Here is a 21461-nt window from a genome sequence, read left to right as displayed (position 1 = left end):
TCATGAATACATCCTCATTTCTCAGATAAGAAAACTGAAGCTCCAAGAGGTTGAATACCTTGCCCGAGGGCGCACAGCTTTGTTGAGGCTCTACTGTCCACCACCTTGGGCTGGACACTCACAATCATCATCCCATTTTTAGCCCTTACCTCCTACTACATTCTTGTGGACAAGATGGAAAATGTGAGCTAATCACCAGGACAACGAGGAGAGTTTGTAACTAAATCAATGAGCACATCCAATTAATACAGGTCAGTGGATTGACAGTGGCTTCTCGCTTCCTGCCTTGGGGCTCTGTTCTCGCCTATTAGGTGAAGCCATGGATGGCGTGCTAGCCCCACCCACCACAACACTAAACTGAGGGGTTGGACACAGGACAATCTTTTTTTTTTTTCTGCAGACAAACGATTTGCTTGTGAGACCATAAATTTGTCTCATAAGAGAATCTTTCGGATCAATATAAGGGCTCATGTGTGGGTCCTAAGAACCAACTGAGGTGAAGACAACTAGTTGTCCCCCAATATCTCTTCTCTCCTTCTGTGATAATAGAACCCCCAAATTTAGCTGGGCATATGGCCTTCCAGAATAAAAACTACCTTTCTTCACTTCCTTTGCAGCCATGCAAGGTCATGTGACCAATTTTGGCCAATGAGATATGAACGGGGGTGCTGGGCAGCATTACCCCATGCTCTTCCTGCCTTTTCCCTTCTTCTTCCATCTTGCTACTCGGAAAGTGCACATGGGGGTGAACTGTCCTGGACCATTCAGAAAAGGGCCACACCCTAGGGAGGGCAGAGCAATAAGAGAGGAGGTTCCTGAGTCCCTGACATCGAGCACCTGCCTGCCCAGAACCGCTAACTCTGGGCTGCTCTGAGAGAGTTGGCATCCCCTTTAAGCCACCTTTATTGAGTCTCTGTCACCAGAACCAAACTTCCACCCTACCCAGTAAACCAGCTCCACTAGGCAAGGACATAAGCAACTCTGTAGCAGGTGTCAGCAGACTCGAGAGTTCTGGTCTGCGTGAACTAAGCTTGATGACAGGGTGGTGTGTGCCCAAAACATCTGATGCAAACTGAAGCCACATTGATGGAAGTGAAGATCCTCGACAAGGGGAGGGGTCCAGGGGAGTCCACATGGGCTTCCTTCCTATTTTATGGGCTTTGAGCAGCCAGAGTTCATCAAAGTGAACATCTTGGATAAGACCCAAGACACCTGTGGAGAAGGACCTGGGGATCTGGGCCTGAAGGATTCTCAAAAGTGCCCACCAGAACCCTGCGAAGGCTGCAAGAGCCAACAGTGGGGAGGAAAGGCCAGGGCCTGGGAGACAGGGGACATAAAGCTGCCATCTGAGGAGACAGGCCCAGGAAGTACAGGGAAAGGCAAAGGGCAAGGTCACCACCTGGGAGCCACTGACCTTCATCAGGGCAGGATAGGGATTATGTCTGTGAGTCAGGCCCTCCTGCCCCACAACCATCTCCCCCACTGACCTGCAGCAACAGGGTCTGCCAGGCCACCAGCAGAGAAGGATCCACTGCATTCTGCTCCAGAGGCCCCCAGGAAAATACAACCACCTCTCAGAGGAAGACTGCGTAAGTGCAAGGAGCAGGAGAACTCCTTAACACCTTGAGTTCTCGTGGACCCCATCCCAATACACACTGCTGGTTTTACTGTCTGCTAAGGGACACAACGTCGTGGGCATGCAGATGCACAGCCAGGCCCTGCCCTGAGGCTGCGAATACTGCCTCAGGGCATAGAAGGGATCTCAGGGTCCCAACTGGATTTAAAGCCTGGCCTCAGTTTCTAGGCTGTGAAATCTAGAACCACCTCTTGCAATGCTTCAGTTTTTTATCTTTCGGTTGGGTTTAATAAAAGGTAACCCAAAGATCAACATAAGATGACAGAGAGATGACGTCTATAAAGCCCCCAGTGTGACATTCAGAACGGATGCTTCTCTCCTGCTTGGCAGGAGGGGCTCACAGGCAGCTGAGGGGTGACGATGCCAGGGGGCTCTGTGGGTGGAAGGAGACAGCCTTTGCCAACTTTACCACGCTGCTCAAGACCCAGCCTCTTTAGCTATTTATTCTGGATCTATTCTTTGCAAGCCCCTCTCCTGTCCCTTTCTCTTCAGATATCCAGGAAGGGAAGCTTTTCCCTGGAGCGGGGGGAACCTGGAGGGACCCTGTTATGCCTGTCCACAGGCCAAGACTCATCGAGGCAGGAGTGTACCTGGCAGGTCTCATCTGAGAAAACTCCAGACTCCAGGAAGTCCCAAAACCCACCCCGAGAGGTGGTGACTCTGTAAGGCTTGGGGGGTGGGAGGAGTTCTGTATTTTAACAAGCTTCCAGATGATTCTCACTTGGTGGAAACTCGAGTTTGAAGTTCCTTGTCCAGGTGACCCTCCAAGGGTCTCTCTCCCAGCACTGATGGTTGTGCATCCCCTCCTAGCTCCCTGGGTCTGCAGACCTGCCCACCAGCCGGGGCATCCCTCTCCTACACACTGCCGGCTCGGGAAGCTCCCAGGCCTCTGGTCTCAGCACTGCTGGCGCCTTCCATGATTTATGGTTGTGACACTCCAGCAGCAAGAGAACCCAGGACACTGTTCACAAATTAAATCCAGCCCTCCTCTCCTCCCAGGTAATGGGCCCATCTGATGATAGAAGAGCTTATAAACAGCTATCATCAAATTAATCTCGATGTCGGAGAAATAATAGTAGCCGTAAATAAGACTGAGTGTGCCTGCTCGCCAGCTTGTTAGGGCACTTTATAAAATGGGGCGGCACGGTCTCTTTAATTCCCCCAGCCACCTGGCTGCAGAGGCTGAGCATCCATTGAAGAGCCTCCCAGCCCTAAGACCTCCACTCCACTCCACTCTACTCCACTCCACCGCCAGGACGGCAGGAGGACACCCCAGCTGAGTGGGGCTGCTGGCCATCTCCTGGCCCCACTGCTTCTTCTTCCACCTATGCTGGAACTGTCCCCATAAGCCAGGGTCCTCAGGTTGGGGAGCCCCAGCCATGCTCACTCCCCCTGGTTGTCCCTCATGCAGTCCCCCCACCTCAGTGCCCTCCACTCTCTCACTTCCTAAGGACGTGGACCTCACCCTTCAACCCAAGCTTGAGATCCACCTCCTCCACGAAGCCCTCCAGGCCACCCAGCCTCCCAAAGGGGCTCTGTGATGCTGATTTTATCCGTCACCAGGTGGCTGCAGTGGAGACCTTGGCAAAGCAACTGTGCCTCCCTCGTTAGCATGCACACAGGCCACTGCCCGTCCTGGGCCTCAGCAAGGGCCTGTGGAGACAGCAGAGCCTGTAGGACGGTGACAACTGGGTGCTCTAGGCCCAAGCTCTGTGGCAGGCCTTGGTCCCTTAACTCAGTGGGCCTGGCCGGGGCATGTGGACACAGGCAGGCCTCGTGGCGTTATCCCGGCTGAAGGCGTCCATCTCCTTGTTGGAACACTGTGTGAATTCAGTGAGGGCCGGGTGGGGGCCTCATGGGGGCACAGGTGACATGTCAGAGAAAAGAAGGGGAAGGGGTGGCATCTGAAGACATTTAAACTTGTATTTCATGAGATAAAGTGTGTAGGTATCACGGGGTATACCTGCATGTACATGTGTATGTGAGCAGCAGTGGCCAAGTGTGTGCATTTCTCTGTATCTGGGAATGTGAGTGTGTATATTACTGTGTGTTCTGACCTAGTACAGATATTAATGAGTGTAAGTGAGTTTGTGTGCTGACATCATAAATGTGTGTGGATTGTGCATGAACGGGTATTACGTGGGGACTGTGTGGGGATGAGTGTGTGTTGAGGGTGGACATCTGCGTGCACTATTATGTGAACGTCAAGTGCTCCACGGATCGTGTGCAGTGTGTGAAATGTAGCCGTGGGTTAGGGGCACGGGGGCTCACAGCTGGGCAGGGAGAAAGCCCACCCCAGGGAACCTGGACAAGGTCATAAGTACAGGAAGGTAGGAGGGAAGTCCGGAGCAGAGGGGAGCTTTGATGGAATGTCAGTTCTTCCAGTGGCCGAGAGGTCCCTCCAGGGCGGCCTCTGCTCCCTGGCCAGTGGCAGAGCTTCCCCGGGTGGCCAGCAAGGGTGTCACTGGAGCAAATGACCGGCTCACCACCGACCTCCCGATCTTAAGAGTCTCCCCTTGAGTAGGGAAAGATGGCACTCCCGGGAGGATGAGGGGGTGGGGCAACTTTGAGACAGGCAGTCACCAACTGATGAGCACCGTGCACTGGCTTTTTCTCAGTCTCCATTTCCCCTCAGTGTCAGGAGTTGCTTTGAGCCGGTCTTGAGCTAGATGACCCACTTCCCAAGCTAGCATTTCCCAAAAGTGCTCACGCACCAGGGTCCAGGGATATTTCTAGGAATCACACACACACACCCGCAGAGTTCTGTTTGGGGAAATGCTACTGAAGCAGAACCAAATGGCTTTCTTTACTGCGGGACTTATCAGAGTCTTTAGTGTGCTAAGAGGCATTGGGACTCTCCAAGTGCGGGGTGTAGTATGTAACATTTTCCAGATTGTTGGAACATGTGACCCTTTTGCACAAACAACTTTTAACAACTCAAGGGGGCCCAGTGCTCAGTTGAACAGTGTGGGAAATACTGCCCCAGGCCCCTACTTCAAGGGTCAGCTCCACCCACATGTCCTTCTGGTCTCCCAGACACCACACCCCCTCCTCTTCTCATCCTCTGAACTCCTCCCAGCAGAAAAGCATGCCAACCCTATTATTATTATTATTATTATTATTATTATTATTATTACTACTACTATTATTATGCCCCGCATTGCTTTGTGAGGGTCTGTCAGGACTCCAGCTTGTTTTCTAGGTCTTCAAGGGCATCGCCCAGGTCTCGCACTCAGCCCTTAGCTCATACAAGACACACGGGAGCGCCCAGGTGACTGCGTGCACTTCATTCTCCACGAAAGCCTATCAAGCAGCAGCAGTGCTGATCACCGGGCACATTGCCGTGCTGACAGTTAGGAGTGACACAGCCCCTGCACCTGCAGGACATTAGCCTCCTCCCCATGCCCCCTCTGCAGTGCTCTGCTGCTCAGCCCGCCCAGAGCCCCTGCAGGCCCCTGCCTGTAACAACCTGCACCCACCTCTCCTCCCGGTCAACCCAGAGCATCCTTTAAGACTGGCTCAGCATCAGCTCCTACAGGCATCGCCTTCCCCAGGGTGTCTCCCCCAGGCTGAGAGAGCACCCAGCACATAGCTGGGACCTTACTTTCTGATTGTTTACGTCTCTGTTTCCCAGGAGACTGAGTCTCTTTAGGGTAGGGAGTGTGCCTGGCACAGAGCCAATGTGCAAAAGCATTTGCTACCCTCTTATCATTGTTGTTGTATCCTCATGTCTTCAGCACCTGGCAGGGCACCCGGTACAGTGCAGATGCTCAGTGTGCATCTGTAAGATGAGCCGATCAAATCCATGATCAAATCTGAGCCTTACTATAACCCTTTTGCGCAGGGGGCGGGGAGGGGGGTGGTGGTGACCAGGATGGTTCCCGTTTTACAGATGAGAACACAGAGGCTCAGAGTTTTCCCCCTCCCCTTTGTCCCCCTTACCAAATTCAAAGTGCCTCCCAGGAGCGGGCAAGGGGGCTTCTGTATGTGGCACCTCCCTAGTAGGTAGCCACATACAACCACAGGAGGAGCCCTGTGCTCTGTGCCAGGCGTCAGGGTGGGTGCGTTACGTCTGCCGTATTTGGTCCTCACTCACCTGGCAAGTAAGAGTGAGGACCCCATTCTGCTGAGAGAGGAACCAATGCCCCGAGGGGGCTGCCCGCTTCAGAGGGAGGTCACGGAAGCCCCAGCTCCCCTCGGGCAGCTCACCCTCTGCGTGGCTCTCCCACGGGAATGCTCAGGCAGTTCCGCTGGGCAGAGGGCTGGAAGAGGAGGCAGAGGACCACAGGAGAAATGGCCAGGGCTGGGGGATGGCAGGGAAGAAGGGGACGGGAATGGGTGGGATGATAATGAAATGAGAGGACCCAATGCTCCAGAAAAGAAAAAGAAAAATCAGACAAGGTGACAGCCACAGGACTCTGAACATTCACCTCTTGGATCAGATCTGGGCCTACGTGGGAGTGGAGGTGGGGAGCAGCCTGACCTGGTAGCCCCCTTAGGCAGCAGAGCTACAGATCTCCCTCCTAGGAGAACAGCTCCAGTTCTGCCTCCTCCAGGAAGCCCTCCAGACTTCTCCAGACCTAGTGACCTCTCCCCATCCTGTGCATCAACCCTGGCCAGCTGCCTCCAGGCTGGACCACACTTTCTGGCCAGCATGACCATCAGCCTGGCCCTCTGTGTAGCCCTATCTGTGGGTTCCCCACCCACTTCAGGGGTGCTCAGGGGTCTCCCCAGCTAGGCTATGGACCAGGAGCTCTCTGTACCTCGGTTGCCCACAGCCCAAAGTTGATTCTCAGGACCTGCTTACACAGTGAGGCTGAAACATGTCCAGCCCTTTCCTGTCTGCCCCCTCTGCACTCCCTTAGGACTATTTAGACTGTTCCAGGCCCAAACTAACAGGGATGTGTGTTCAGAGGGAGTGGGGGAATTGGGAATAACCCTCTTTTATGAGGTACCTCCCAGAGTTTTGTGTGCTTTGTACTTTATATGCATCATAGTCTGTTTTATCCTCATCTCCCCCATGACACTGGTATTAATAATGATTATCTCCACTTTTTCAGACGAAGAGACCAAAGGTCAGAGAGGCCCAAAGTCACCTGGTTGGTAGGTGGTAAGGCCAGGAGTTGAACCCAAGACTGCTCGATGTCAAAATCTGTGCATTCCTTGTTACCACTTATTCTCCCCCCACCATCCTCCAGGAGACCCAGAAAGCACAGCCTTGCCCTGCCTGGGAGCAGGCCTCAAAGAGAAGGGGGCCCTGAGCTTCTGTTTGGGATGATAAAAACGTGGGAAATAGAAAGTGGTGATGGTGGCACAACCCTGTGAATGTACTTAATGCTACTGAAGTGTACACTATAAAATGGTTAAAACAGCAAACTTCATGCTTCATATATTTTACCATAGTAAAAAAACAAAGTCCTTACAGTACCAGGGACAGCCGCGTACTGGGTGTCCCGCACAGGAAGGCGTCCCTGACACACCTGTTCATGGGGTTTGTCTCCGTCCCCTGACCTCACCCCTCAGTCCCTCGCTCCCAGTCTTGGCCCTGGTGCTCCAGACGAGGGGAGTAATATGGGGATCAGCCGCCATATTGAAATGCCACCCCTTCTCCCTCTGCCCAGTCAAACCCCATGCTGTCTTCACACGCACAAAGTCCCCCTTGACCACTCCTGCTGCAGCTGCTGGAGCTTGGGCTCCTTCCAATTGGTCTTGAGTCAAGACCCAAGGAGAGCATTCGCCTTCAGAGTCAACAGACCCAGGTCAAATCCTGACTCGGGCTCTCAGGAGCTGGCTTTGCCACTCCAGCCACTGGATAGGCTTGGGTTTCCAGTTCAGTGAAGAGGAGACATTGCAAGACCCTGAGGCACTCCTCACACTCTTTCACAGAAGCCCCCAAATGTCAGAGGAGTGTGAAATGACCCCAGCCATACAGGCATGGTCTGGATGGGCCTGCCCAAATGAAATATGTCACTGAAGTTCTATGTTTTCACTCAAAAGTTCATGCAAAATTTGCAACTCGTGACATAAGACTTCCTTGTTTCATTTAATATAAAAATCTCCTTTTCCCCAAATTTAGCAGTACATCTGAAATGCTGTGTTTGTCCTGGGATGTGACAAGGCCCTTTTTTGCCCAGAGTCAAGTGTTCTGCTCTCTGACAGCTGCACACCTGTCCAGTCTCCTGTCTAGTCTGGATGCTCCCAGAAGACAGGCCAGGCCCAGCCACCCATGGTGAGCCCAAGGTAGGACTCTGCAGGGACCAGTGCAGACCTGCTGAGTACCCAGGAGAGGACGACCGGTCCCCACAGAGCAGGTCTTTAACTTCTCCCTCCCACCTTCTCGTCCTTCTTTCTCTTTCTTTCTTCCACCTCTCTCCTGGGGGAAGCCTGCACTCGTCAGAGACCCTTCAGGATGGCATGGGAGTTAGAATAGGAAAACACCATCCCAGGTTTGTCTTTGGGCTCCTCCTCCACCTTCTCCATCACGCTCCCAGCTCACCTGCCCGGGTGGGACCAAGCCGAGGGCTGGTTGGCTGTTGGTCCCTTCACCTCATATGGCCTCTTCCCCTCACCCCCCCCCCCCCCCCCGCAGTCCCATTCCTCCTGGTGGGGAGCGGGCTAGATAGCTTAGGTCCTGATGGGGCCCAGGCTCCCTTCCCCTCTGTCTCTAGCTCCGTGGCAGCCCTGCCTTGTGGGCACCCCTGCCTGGAGCAGCCTCCGTGTCTCTTCAGCCAAAGGAAGTCAGATGGGAGCTGCCTCCCAGGCCCAGTTTCCCTCCAGACCAGCTGACTGAGCGTCCTCTTCAGTCCTAACCTCCACCTATGCCCCAGAGGACGGGAGTCCACCAAAGGCCCTCTGCCTGCCTGGGCACACACTGCTGGGCTGTTGGGTGACCGGCAGGGCAGTGCAGGCAGCTTTGCAGAAGGGGACCGGCCTGTGGGCCCAGGTCTGCCCCCTCACTGCCTCACCTTCCCCAGGCACAGTTCCAACTCTCTCAGGAGGGCCACACTTCATAGGTGGAGGGTCGGCCTAGACAGGACCAGGGGCCCTCCCCCTTCAGTCCATTCCAGCTCCCCTTCCAGAGAATGCCATGAAGGCAGAGGGCCCCCCTGGAAGAGCCACCCTTTGGCTTAAGGAAGGCCAGTGTCTCCAGCCCTGGGTAGGGTGGGCACATTAACCTATTAGTGCCCACAGACTTTGGGAGCAGAAGCAATTGTCCTAGGAGGGTGGTGGTCCTGGGAGGCAGACAGCACCGTGGGGCCCCTGAGCAGTGGGGAGGGGGTGGTATGGAGGCCCTGGCGGCTGGGGGAGGAAAGCCGGAACTAAGCCAGCCCCCTGAGGGGGAGTGGATGACTTGAGGGCACCCCGCCCCCTCCCCTCCCACTCGCAGCCCCAGAGGAGGAGCCGCAGCTGTTCCAAAGCTTCCTGCCCTTCTTTGAGACAGGTGTTGGCTGAATTCTCACTTCCTCCCAGCCTCCGGGAGCGCCTCCACCCCCTCCACCGGCGGCTCGTGCTGAGTCAGCAGCCGCCGCTCCCTCTCCGAGGTTCAGAGGGGAGGCCGATGCTGCACCGCCGCCCTGGGGGCGCGGCTGAGCCCTGCGAGGCGTCCGGTGGGGCGGCCACGGCGTGGGTGACTTCCTGCAGGGCTGTCCCCCCTGCCCTCTTGCGGCACACCTCAGGGGGCTGTTTAAAGGAAAGGACTGCATTAGGAAGCAATGATGTCCGAGGGAACTTCTTGCTCAGAGGCGGAACAAGACTAGCAGGGCAGAGCCTAAGGTCGGCCCCCACGGGGTCTGTGCTCACCGCCTTGGCTGGAGCCCCTAGGAGTAAGTGCTGCTCCCCATTCCTCCTACAGCACAGCGCCTGCCGCGGCGGGGTGCGGGGAGGGCACGTACCTATCTACCTATTGCTAGAGAGCCTGGGGCTGCTGCCCCGTGAAAGGCAAAAAGGCGCTGGAAATCTAAGTTGTTCTCATCCAGAGGAAATCACAGCTTTTGAAAGCAGGAAAGAGCAATTAGGCCAATTATCTCCCTTGGCAGATAGGAAGTGAAGGCACAGAGCAGGCAGATTCAGCCAACATGTCACAAGGGTGGGTACTGGCAGAGTGGGACAGGAAGCCAGCATTCTTGCCTTGCACTGCATGGCCTGTCTGAGTGAGGACTGCCTCCGTGGATGATGTGAGTTATTATTGTTATTGTTGCCTTTGGCTGGCTTCTTGCTTTGTTTTATATGCATTACTTCATGGGACAAGTCCTGTAAGACAGAAACCATGGGTCTATCCTATCGATTTCACTGATGGGGAAACTGAGACCCGGTGGAGGAAGTTGACTTGTGACAGTGGAAGTTTGTGGCAGAACCCAGATCTCAGAAGAGTGTTATCCAAACCTTCTTCCTTCCCCAAGCCTTATCTGCCCCTCTCTCCATCTGTTTGGGCTTGTTGATGGAAGGGGCTGACGGTGAGCAGAGAGGCTGGGGAGCTGTCAGACCCTTTCACTAACCACCTTCTCCTATCTGGGCAAACAGCAGCCCAGGGGAGGTGGTGGGTAGACCAGCACAGAGTGGTCCTGCAACCCTGGGTCGTCTGAGTGCCTCAGAAGCCACTGAGCCTGAGGCAGAGCCACCATTCAAGAGGAATATTATGTAGCTGTTAAAAGTGATGCTTGTAAAAACAACATAGCAAAACATGAAAAGACTTCTGATATGTTAAACATGAAGAATGCAAATTTGTATATGACTGTGTTTACAGCTCTACAAAAAATTCATAAATATGTGTGAACGAAAATGTGGAAGGCCTTTCACTACCATGATTCAGAGGGGTGGACTCTGAGATTTTTTTTCTAAAACATTTTTCTAAACTTTCCAAAATGTAATTCTATTACTTCTAAGATATAACATAGATATAACATGTGAAGCCATCAAGATGACCTAAGAAATGACAGAAGACATGCTCACGACTTGGGAGCCAAAGTCCTCGGAAGGGAATCTGATTTTTTCTGTGGCAATCGGAGCACAGAGGCCCCCCAGCGAGCCGGCCAGGCCTCCTCCAAGCCAGTGTCCGCAGGTCAAGGGACTCACCAGGCAGGTTCCAGCCCCCTGCTCATCTCCTGCTCGGGGGTTCTCTGGTCCACCACACATGCTGTCTCTCAGAGGTCCCTTCCAGGACTATGGGGCTCAGTGTTGGGGACTCAGACCCCCTCACAGCTGGGCAGGCAGGCCCTGAGCTGGACAGAGGCCTCTGCCAGTGTGGACAAGGAGCCTAGCATTCCGAATTGGTAACCCCAGACATGGAGGAAAATTGGGGTTCCTTTCCAATTCTTGTCTTGGTCTTAACAAGGTTCCCAACAGTGTGCAGGCCATGGTGGGCAGTGCCAGGAGCCACCACAGGGCGTCCAGTGACCTGGTGTCTACTTCTGGCTCAGACGTTTCCTAGCTGGGAGGGAGGGGTGGCAAAGGCCTTCCTCACCCTTGACCTCAGTTTCTTCCTCTGGTCCCCAATTACCTCCTCACAGGCTGTGTCAAGGAGGACATGAGACAAAGGAAGAGAAAGGGCTTTGAATTGAGGAGAATCGGCTCTCTGCAGACAGGACCAGGCCCGAGATCGGAGCCCATGCCCCCCTTTCACCCCTGCCTCAGCCTTATCACCCCGCTCTGCTATCTAGGAGTCTCCCTCCAGCTCCTCCTTCTTCCATGGGTAGGCTTGACCTTTCTGTAAACCTATGGAGGCAATAATTCTGGCACTTGTCTGCCTTGGGGCCCCTCTTCTCAAGAAGGGTGAAATTTGATAAAAGATGTTCAATCTGAGATATCGGGGCACAATATGGCACAGCTCCCAGGAGGGGTCAGTGTTGTAAGGAGGTTGCTGCGAAACTGACCTGCGTAACTAAAGATACATAAGCATAACCGAATAAGGGGATTTCAGGCTTGGATAGAGAGTTTTTTGAGGCGGTGTCATGTAAATAGGAGGAATTTTCATTATTGAAGGTAATTTCCTACCCCAGCTGGGGGCTGGAAGTTTTAAATGCCAGGACATTGCCGTGGTCCCCTTCCCTCTGCCACTCTCAGCATCTCAAATTCTATCTATCTGCACGCTGAACTCATCTCTCCCCAAAGCTAGCTGTTCCTCCCATCTTCCTGCCTTGTCTTCAGGGTCTTACGCTCTCCCAGGCACCCCCCCTCCCCGATCTCTCTGCCCCTCAGGGCCTCCACATCGACTCTGTTCTGCTTCCTTCCTCTTATGGTATGGCTCCTACAGCGAGCCTTCCCTCCCATCCCCAGACCCCTGGTTGGGGCTTCCATCACCCCTGGAAGCCTGTCACAGCCTCCTCCCTGGCCACAGCCCCCTAGGCTCACCCCTCTGTCATCAGCTGCCAGAATAAGTCATTGAAACACCACTCTCCCCAGAGAGCTCCCAGTGGCTAAAGGAGCAAGTCCAAACTCTACTGGAGCTTCCAGAGGCCTCAAAAATGCTTTGAAATCCCTTCCAGCCTTTTCTCCCACGTTCTGTGGACTTTGTGCCCCTTAACTCCTGGAGTGGTGCTCTCGGGAGAACCTTTCAAAGACAGGACAGTGGTCCCGGTGCCTCCTGTAGCTGTGCAAGGCAACAGGCCTGCACACATACCCCTATACACACATGCACCCCTCCTCATGTGGACTCTCTTTTCATGCCAGGCCAGCAGAGCTCCCTGGCCTTGGCCAAAGTCTCACTCCTTCCCCACCTTCCTCTTCCTCCTCCCGTACAGCTATCACCCTTTGAGGCACATCTCAACCTCACCTCCTCAGCAAGGCCATCTCTCACTTTCTTTGATCCCTCAGGCCAGTAGATTCCTACAGTTGTGGGGGCTGGGGGGCAGCCACCTAGCATGCCTGAGGCACCCGCTATGTGCCAGGTGCCTTGGAATAGTCTAGACACAGCCTATCAGGTAGACACACCACATCAGCTTATGATAGTCACTGTTTAGATGATGCTCAGAGCAGTGGCCTAAGTCACCCTTCCAGGTCAAGACAGCCAGGACTCCAGCCCTGGACTGCTCCAAGCTCTTCCCACCCCACCAGTCAGGACGTTCTGCTATCCATTTGGGCGCTTTGGCACAGAACATCTTAGACAGCATCTGGTTTCCTGAGCATCCACCTCCCAGCCTCAGCATACGCCTCAGGAGGGCAGGCACTCAGGTCCTGTGTTGCTTTTGCACCCCCTTAGCTTGGCCCCGAATAGATACTCAACAAACACTCATTAACTAAATGAACAAACAGGTGAGTGAATGAATGAATGACTGAATACATGAATGTACAGGCATTGCGAGTGGTCCAGCTGCAGCGTTATGAATGTTTGCTTTTAGTTCTTAAATCATCCTGAAAATCTGAGCTTCCTGAAGGTAAGCCCTCTCCCGGATTCTGTTGGAAATCGATTGGTTCATCTGCGGCTAAACCACAGCGGAAACTCATACATACTAGTTCACATTCATGCCGTGTTAACCAGGGATTTGTGAAGAGCTGTTTAGATCCACAGAGAAACCGAGGCACAGGTGTCTTGCACGTTTGTGCAATAGTGGTAGGGGAGGATTGAGAGATGCACAGTCACACCTGAATCAGAGTCAAGGGCCTGTGTCTGCTGCTGGGAGGGGGCCCCATGCTGCACTGGGATCCAGCTCGGAGCCGTTGCTTCCCTAACCCAGAAAACCATTAGGTTTCCCAGTGCGACACTGCACGCTGCTTATTTAAAGATGGGAAGGAGTGTGGAGCAGGGAGGAAGGGTGGGGCAAGAGGTGAGCAAACTGCCAAAGGAAGAGAGGCAGCCCAGTCTGTGTCATCTGCATATTAGGGCATCGAGACTCTGGGTGGCTTTTCCCCTGACCTTGAATAAGAAATAGTTTTGCTGGTTTATGGGAAACTATTATTTCAGATAACTCATCAGTTAAGTGGCATTATCTGATGCTACTTTCAAGAGAGACATTCTCTTGTTCCAAAAGAAGAGCTGTGTGCCATCTTATTACAAAGTCTGTGGTATAGGATCTACGTAACAGATGGCTTTTCCAAAATCCTGGAGTCAAAAGTTATTAAAACAGCTTATGTGTCAGATGGTTGAGAGAGTAGATATGAAGTATAATGGCTTCGTAATGACTGGATTGTCCAGTCAGGGGAAAAGTCTCCTCCATATGAATGTGTTTATTCTAACAATCTGGGTGAAAATATAGTATGCATTTGATAAATTGCTAAACCATGACTTCCCGTTAACCCACTAGCTTTCTATATCATTACTAGGTTACTAAACCATCCTCAAAAGATATTGATCAAATACTTCTGACATACATCACACTAATTTAAAGAATAAAAGCTTAGAGTTGGTTAATATCAATCGAATGAGCCACTGCTCTCTAGGACAAAAATGAGGGGGGTCACCTGATTTGGGGTAGTTTTATTATTGTTGAGGTTGGGTTGGGTTTATTTTGCTTTCTCAAACTAGGAACAAAACTAAAAGTTTCCTGTAAACCAAAATAAAAGAAGAGGAAGGAGGAGTCGGAGAAGAAGGAACAGAATCCTTGAAGACCTACGTATCTCTTCTTGTACAGCTACAGCACGAGCCTCCGCTGGGAATTTCCATGTGTGTCCATGTGTCACAGTAAATCAGCTCAGCCTTCCCACCCAGGCTGGGGAGAGCATGAGAACAAAGGGCCAGAGCAGAAAGGGCAGCCATGGGGGGAGAGGACTGTCACACCAAGCCACAAAGAAGGCAAGGAAGCACTGTGGTCAGGCAGGGGTGCGCCTGTCTGGGGAAGGACTGCCTCCAAGCCGAGGGACAGAGGCCAGCAGGGGGGACAACCCAGAGGAATGAGGAGGATGCCCGTTGGCCCAAGGAAGAGCGGCTCCAAAATGATGACCTTTTGAAGGAACCATGAATTTCTTTAATCAGCTGATTTCCTCCCGTCTAAAACGCCTCATTTAGCAAGGCTTGTTCTGGGCTGAAATTGAATAGGTATAATTGACAAATGCTTGAATTGGGGTTCCACTCTGGGGAAAAATACCTCTCCACTGGCTTCTCAAATGTAATTATGGAAAAAAGATACATTTTAAAGGCTCTTCCTCCAATTCACTTTGGGGATAGGTCCTGACTGCCCTCCTGATCCGCCCCACCACCCATACACACACAACACACACACACACACACACAGAGGCAGAAATCTGGCTTTCTTTCTCAAGGGAGGCATTAGGGCCACAGATGAGGCAGCTGTCAGGGAACTAGGCTGTAATCAGCTTTAACTGGCTCACAGCCTGCAGAGGGCACAGACCTCTTATTCCTACGGTAACAGGTCAGGGATGAATGTGGGGGTGGTCTGAGTGGGTTTCTGTTTCAAACATCTTCCTTATGCAGGATCTCAACGTGAAACTTACACTACAGGTCCCAAGAATTTAAATACGCACATAGAAGAGGGTACTTTAAAATTCCAGATCATGGCTTCAACTACGTGTAACGTCACCCCCAGCATGATTTAGAAGAACAGTAAATCAATGAGACAGTAAAAGGAAAAGTTAAAACACATTAAAAATGGGTTTTTCAGGTGAGTCTGAAATGCTACAAGATTGCTAGTTAAGAACAGTATCCCTTTTCTCAACCTAAGTGTTATATCCCCTTTCCACCAGCATCATAAATTGACTGCCCATGTGACTTAGAAACTAAGATGAAATCCGGAGGCTATTGGATACATAAGTAGCCAAAGACAGGGGCTCTCTCTACATAGTTGAGCTGTTTCCATGTGACAGGACAACTCACCCTCCCATCACCCCAAACGTCTATTGTAAAAAGATATGGACTAGATGAAACTAAAGTCACCATATCTGTACCACCAAAAAAAAAAAGTAAAGTTAAAAATAAAAAGGCATTCACTCAAATCTTACAATGGGAGGTGGGAGTGGTGGGCGGGTGAGGGTGGGGATAGAAAAGCAGGGGAAAATCTAAACAGCAGGATACGACAATAAATGGGAAAACAGCAAGAGAAAAAGCACACTAGGTTAATATAGGAAACTAGTTCTTTATTGAGAGATTGTATATTAGTATTAGTGGATTCTGTGTGTAACAATGTCGTCATGCACACGATACAAAAAAAAAAAAGGCTGGGCCCACCATGCTTCGGAAGGGCAACAGAACAAAGCAGCGTACAATGAGCAGATGGCCCGAGCTACACGACCACAGTACGTTTCAGCGGGGTAACATCTCTAACCGAGCGCTGTACATTGTCAACTGGGGGATGTAAAAAAATACAGATCATGCTTTAGTTTTAGTACAAGAAAAGGTGAAAAAGATACACAACCAAAAGGATATTTGATACAGAAAAAATTACCCACAAAATAAGAACAGGAAGTAATTCAGCACAGCAGAACACGTTATCCCTGTTTAATGGAAAACCATTTTGCTGGAGATTCTTTATTTCGTTTCCCTCTTTCTTTTCAGATTGCCAAATGGCAATCTGGGGAGGCCACTTGGGACTTGATTTTGGAAGGGCCCTCGAAGGAGGGGCCTTATTCTTTCATTATTGCTGCTGTTTTGTTTCCGTTTTCAAGCAGGTCTGGCCGGCGAGGCAGCAGAAGGGAGCCGGCTGTTAAAGGGGCAGCTCTGAGGGCCAGGGCGGATGTCCAAAGATGCTCTTGACATTGTACAATTAAACAATTAAGACACCGCGGCCACGGCTCCCCCTTAAGCCAGGGACATGGCTGCATCAAATTTTCAGAAGCTAGGGAGTAGCAGCAACTGTCATTTCATCAAAGATTTCCATATAGATATATTTATTATTTTTTGCCTCCAACTAAATGTAACGTCTTTGGTTATGCCCGGGTGCTGCCAGGAAGTAGCCAATGGCCACCTGGATAAGTGGGAAATGGGGTGCTACAACCTCCAAGCCAAGGCAAAAGGAATCCACTTAACAGGGATTTACAGTGCAATGTACTCGGCTAAACAAGATGAAGATACAAAAATGGTTATTTCTCTACATCTATTCTGAAATGGCCTACATCCTATACTACTACAATGGAAACTGAAAAGAACAGATTTAAGCTGGCAGGCTATCTAATAGTTTTACAAGAAGACTGTGGTTTAGGACCTTGTTGGGTTAAGCATTAGTATCCTCTATCGGAAGGTCATGAATTCTTATCACATTGTGCTAAATTTTACCCACAGCCCGATTCACCCCTCAGCTCTTGCATTTCCTGTGGGCACGTTTGCCATGAAAGTAAACTTTGACTGACGGGCATAATTAGTTTGTTGGATTTTGGGGGGTGGGGGGGTGGTATTAAAAATAAAATTTAAAGGCAGCTGAGCAATTTGAATTTCAAAACATGGAATCAGCATCCTGCAATGGTATTTAGAGATCGGTGGTATTAATGAGGATGATAATGATTTAATCAGGATAATTATACTTTCAGGCTCAACATCCTTCTTAATCATTTTTGAATTTCTGCCTAGTGTAATGTTCCACACCCGTTTTAAGAGGAAATGCCAAGTAATAAGACATAATTGTGGGTTGGGGGAGGGGGTTGGCATTTCAAGGGAGATCTCATCCAGCCCCCCCATTCCTATCCCCCACATCCCCACTCCACCACCGCCCCCCACTGCTAGGCTGGCCTGAGATAGGGGATACTGCCGCTTAAATAGCAATGCCTTCCTCAGATGGAGACAGGAGATGGTTAAGAGGGGTGTCACAATACAGCTAAATGCGGAGGCAGAAGGGTCACAGCGCACACAGCAGCGAGTTGACCATTCACTGAGCTACACAATGAAGAAAAAAAAAGATTTGATAAATGCAGAATGTCATCATTCTATCATCACACAAAAAAACTGGGGTTCCAACAGGCCTAAGGGGGCCAACCTTGCCTTTCAGGTTCTGGGGACAGGCGTGGGGCTGGGGACTGCTGGGCTGGAACAGAGGGCTGGGCTTCCATTTTCTCACCCAATCGGGCCCCTGGGGCGCACGAAGCGCTGGCCCCGCGACCCCACCCCCAACTCTGACTTGGTGGAGCAGCCCTGGTCGCAAAGGGAAAACATCATTCTGTGCCTGAGGGAGGGGGGAGGAGGGAGGGCCTTACCCAGCGGGGTTTAACCAGACGTGGAGTGGGAGAGGATAGCAGAAACATTTCCAAGAAGAGAAATGTGAGTCCAGAGGCAGAATACAAAAAGAAAAAAAAAAAAAAATGAATCTAAATGCATCTCAAATTTGCTTTGGGAGGTGGGAATTTTTGATTAAAAGAAAATGAAAGAAATGTGCGGTGGGGGGAGAAGAGGGGGAAATCAAGCTATTGTTGTAGCAGAATGTAAGGGAAAGGGGATGTGGGGAAGGGGACCTTGCAAACACACCCCATATATCACAGTTAAAAACAAAGCCGGCGCCGGCCTGCTGCTTTGTCAACGCCTGCCCGGGGCAAAGGCCTGGCGCGGGGCAGCTTCCCACCTCATCCGCACACACAGCGCAACACCCAAGGGCCGGGCACCCCGCTCCGGCCGGGCCCAGGGGTGCACACCAGGGCACGTCTGACTCTCCGAGGCGCGCACACACTTGCACACGCACACATACACACACGCACACAAGCATCTTGAACCCGTAAGTGCAACTGTCATACAAAGACAATTAGGAAGGGAGCGGGGCACAGCACAAGGGCGACACACAAAAAGGGTTAGAGGGGAGAAAAGGATAGGACGGGAAATCGTGCAAGTGCCCAAGAGAGGGTGGGGGCTGGGGCATGGGAAGGGCAGATCCCAGATCCCAGCGAACCAGCCATCGGTATCCATGGCCAAAAAATGAAATACAAACGTGAATAACACAAAACACACATATACCTCAAAAAAAGCAAATCACAGAAAACCAAGTATGCTTTCACACACACACGCACGCACGCACACACGCACACAGTCATGTATCTCCGTCTTTCGATCATACAGGGCTAGGTATTAGGGGAAGGGGCTGTGATTTCGGGGAACTGCGTCCGCCGCAAAGAAGAAAAAATGGGGCTGAGGAGGGAGGGACCCAAATTCGCCAAACCCTAACTTCACTACAAAAGCTCCCACGAGGGCGGCCACCCCCACACTCGGGGGTCCCCCCAAAATCGAGAGGGGAGAAGCCACCGCTCGCCCTTCGTCCTCGCGGGTGTGCCCTGCGCCCCCCGCCACCCACGGCGCCCGCCCCCCCCCGGTGCCTGCGGCGATCCACGCTCCGAAGCGGACCCCGAAAGGAAAAAGCGATACCTCTGTTTCGCACAGAGCCAAATACTGGAAGCACGAGATAGCCGACGTGGACCAGGACCATCCTGGCTCCTCGCGCGGCGGCGGCGGCGGCGGCGGCTGCGCGCGGGCCCTTTGTGGCGCGGCTCCGGGGCGCGGGCGCGGGCGGCGGCGGGGCTGCGGGAGCCGCCGGGGCGGGAGGCGGAGCGCGGGGCGCGGGCGGCGGTGGGGCGGCGGCTGGCGGGGAGACAGATGGCCCATGGAAAGGCTCCCTTCCCGGCCCCTCTCGACATTCAAAGGCGCTGGGGCCGCAGCTGCCGCCACACAAAGGCGCGCGCAGCCAATGGGAGCGGAGCGCAGCGCGGCGCGGCCTCGCCGGAACCGCGGGGGACAGCGGGGACCGCGGGCGCGCGGGTGGCGGGGAGAGGGAGGGGTGACGGCTGAGAAGGAGCGCGCGGCCAATCGCGGTGGCCCGCGGCTGGGCGCAGGGGGACAGGGGGGTCAGCCCCGCCGGGTGAGTTAAGCCCAGCGCGGGTCTCTGGCCGCCCGCAGGCCGGAGCGCGCGCGTGTGCAGCGCCCTGCACACAGACGCGGGCGGCGTGCACACGGAACTTGCACGCACCGAGAGGGACGTGCACCCAGACATGTGGAGGTGCATGCAGAAAGACAGGCACCAGCGCACCAAGTGCACACGACCCGGAGGTCTTTGCACGCCGCGCACAGGTCACTCGGGGACGTGCGCATGGAGGCTGGTGCACGTGCAGAGCCTGACTGCGGGCACAAGTGAAGCTGGAAAGCGAGCAAGCAGCCGCACACAGGACCGTCACACAAATATGCACATGCCGAAGGCCTTGTTAACGCAGGACACGTGCCAAGAACGCACTCCCGAAGACACACAGAGAGGACACACAATGCAGATATGTACACTCCCAGGCTCCCTGCCTGTGGCACTGCTTTGTTGCTCTTGCAGAGCACAAAGCTCACAATAATTATTTGCTAGATTGAAAGCCACTCATACACTGAGGTATGTGCACAGAGACATGCTCACCCAGAAAACCCAGAGCCACATGGCCACCAACCTCCCCACTCTTGACACAAGCACAACCAGCCATGTGCACAGACACGCCCACTTCCATAGCAGGCAGGCATGCATATGACATCAGGGCTACAGCCTCCTCAGATTCACACGTGGCCACACAGCCACGGTGTCACGTGTGGCCAGTGGCTAGGTAAAGCAAGATAGGAGCAAAGAACCTTCACCCCACAGCCCTGCTGTCAGATGGGCTGCTAAGACCACATTCATGCACTCAGCCCACCTGCTATGAAAACTGCCACCACCACCCATAGACCAGGCTCACAGTCCACACAGAGGCCGGAATACGAGTGGTGGGGGGGGCACATCCACAGGTGGAAAGATGGAGGCCATTTCCTCTGGTGGAAGTTGTCTTCGAAACCCTGTGGCTCCTTTATTTAATGTCTGGTAAAAACTACGTGGTAAAATCACAGTGTGTGGAGGTGGGAGAAATCTAATCCAGTCTACCTGCCCCCATTTTAGAGATAAAGAAAAAGGGGAGCATTTGTTGAAGACACATTGTGTTGTGTCAGGGCATAGGGAGGTGACACAGAGCCTCCCGAGACCCTCACCAGTGCAGCCTCTCAAGAGTCCCCAGCCTCATTCTAGGTGACATTCCAACCCACTCCTGCCACCAGCAATTTTCTTTTTTATCTGTCAAATATGCCACCACTAATAAAAATCTTAAAATATGAAATGACCTTAACAAACTCCTAACCGCTAGAATTTTTTCGTGTTCTATTTCAGGCTTTGGCAGTATGCATGCATATCGGTTCTGTTGTCATAATCTACATATTTTTTATCCTGCTTTTTAAACTTAACATTTCCTCAGAAACATTTTCTGGTCCTTCTGTATAATTATCTTCGGAATTTTCATTTTAAATGTTTTTGTAGTATTCCAACAGGCAAATGTACTGTGAAATTACTTAATCATACTCTATTCATGGGCACTTAATTTGCTCCCAGTTTTCCGTTGTTGCCGATCATACAATGAATTTCTTCTTGCCTGTAGCTTGTTGCTTTTGTTGAACTATAAACTTAGAATAAACTTCTAGGATTAGCATTCTTAAGTCAACAGGCAACTTTATGGCTCTTGCCACACATTGCTTTATAAAAAGATTAAACTCGAGCCAGTTCTGATGGCCTGGTGGTTGAAGTTCGGCACTCACTGCTTTAGCAGCCTGGGTTCGCTGCTCGGTCACGAACCACACCACCCGACCATCAGTTGCCATGCTGTGACGGTGACTCACGTAGAAGAGCTAGAATGACTTACAACTAGGGTATACAACCATGCACTGGGGCTTTAGGGAGGAAGACTGACAACGGATGTTAGCTCAGGGTGAATCTTACCCCACAAAAAAAAAAAAAAAAAGATTAAACTCATTGTCAATGCTACCAGCAATATATGATGTGCCAATTTCTCTGCAACCTTGCTGGCTTTGCGTGGGCATTCTTTTTTTTTTCTATCTTACTTTATACCAGAGCAGCTCATGAAAGCTTATGACTACCCAATCTGACCTGGCAGCAGAGTGGTTAGGGTACAAATTCTGAAATCG

The 21461-nt window shown here is 52.2% G+C and overlaps 1 protein-coding gene and 1 long non-coding RNA gene across 2 annotated transcripts in view; both read right to left on the bottom strand.

The window, feature by feature from the left end:
• The window catches only part of ARK2C (arkadia (RNF111) C-terminal like ring finger ubiquitin ligase 2C), a 104668-nt gene extending 85254 nt beyond the window's left edge, over window positions 1-19414 (bottom strand). Inside the window, exon 1 of the mRNA XM_023647740.2 lies at window positions 18858-19414. Coding sequence (XP_023503508.1) covers window positions 18858-18918 — 61 coding nt within the window. The 5' untranslated portion in view covers window positions 18919-19414. The remainder of the gene's footprint in view (window positions 1-18857) is intronic.
• Window positions 15638-17673, bottom strand: LOC138925407 (uncharacterized). The gene is made up of 2 exons (XR_011441522.1): window positions 17488-17673; window positions 15638-17387 (listed from the first exon to the last, which is right to left on the bottom strand). It is a non-coding gene; the product is annotated as an uncharacterized lncRNA (long non-coding RNA).
• Window positions 19415-21461: the final 2047 nt, after the last annotated feature.

The sequence above is a fragment of the Equus caballus genome, chromosome 8, assembly GCF_041296265.1.
Source record: "Equus caballus isolate H_3958 breed thoroughbred chromosome 8, TB-T2T, whole genome shotgun sequence".
Lineage (NCBI taxonomy): Eukaryota > Metazoa > Chordata > Mammalia > Perissodactyla > Equidae > Equus > Equus caballus.
Note: the sequence above shows the minus strand (reverse complement) of the source record. Positions and strands in the feature narration are given on the sequence as shown.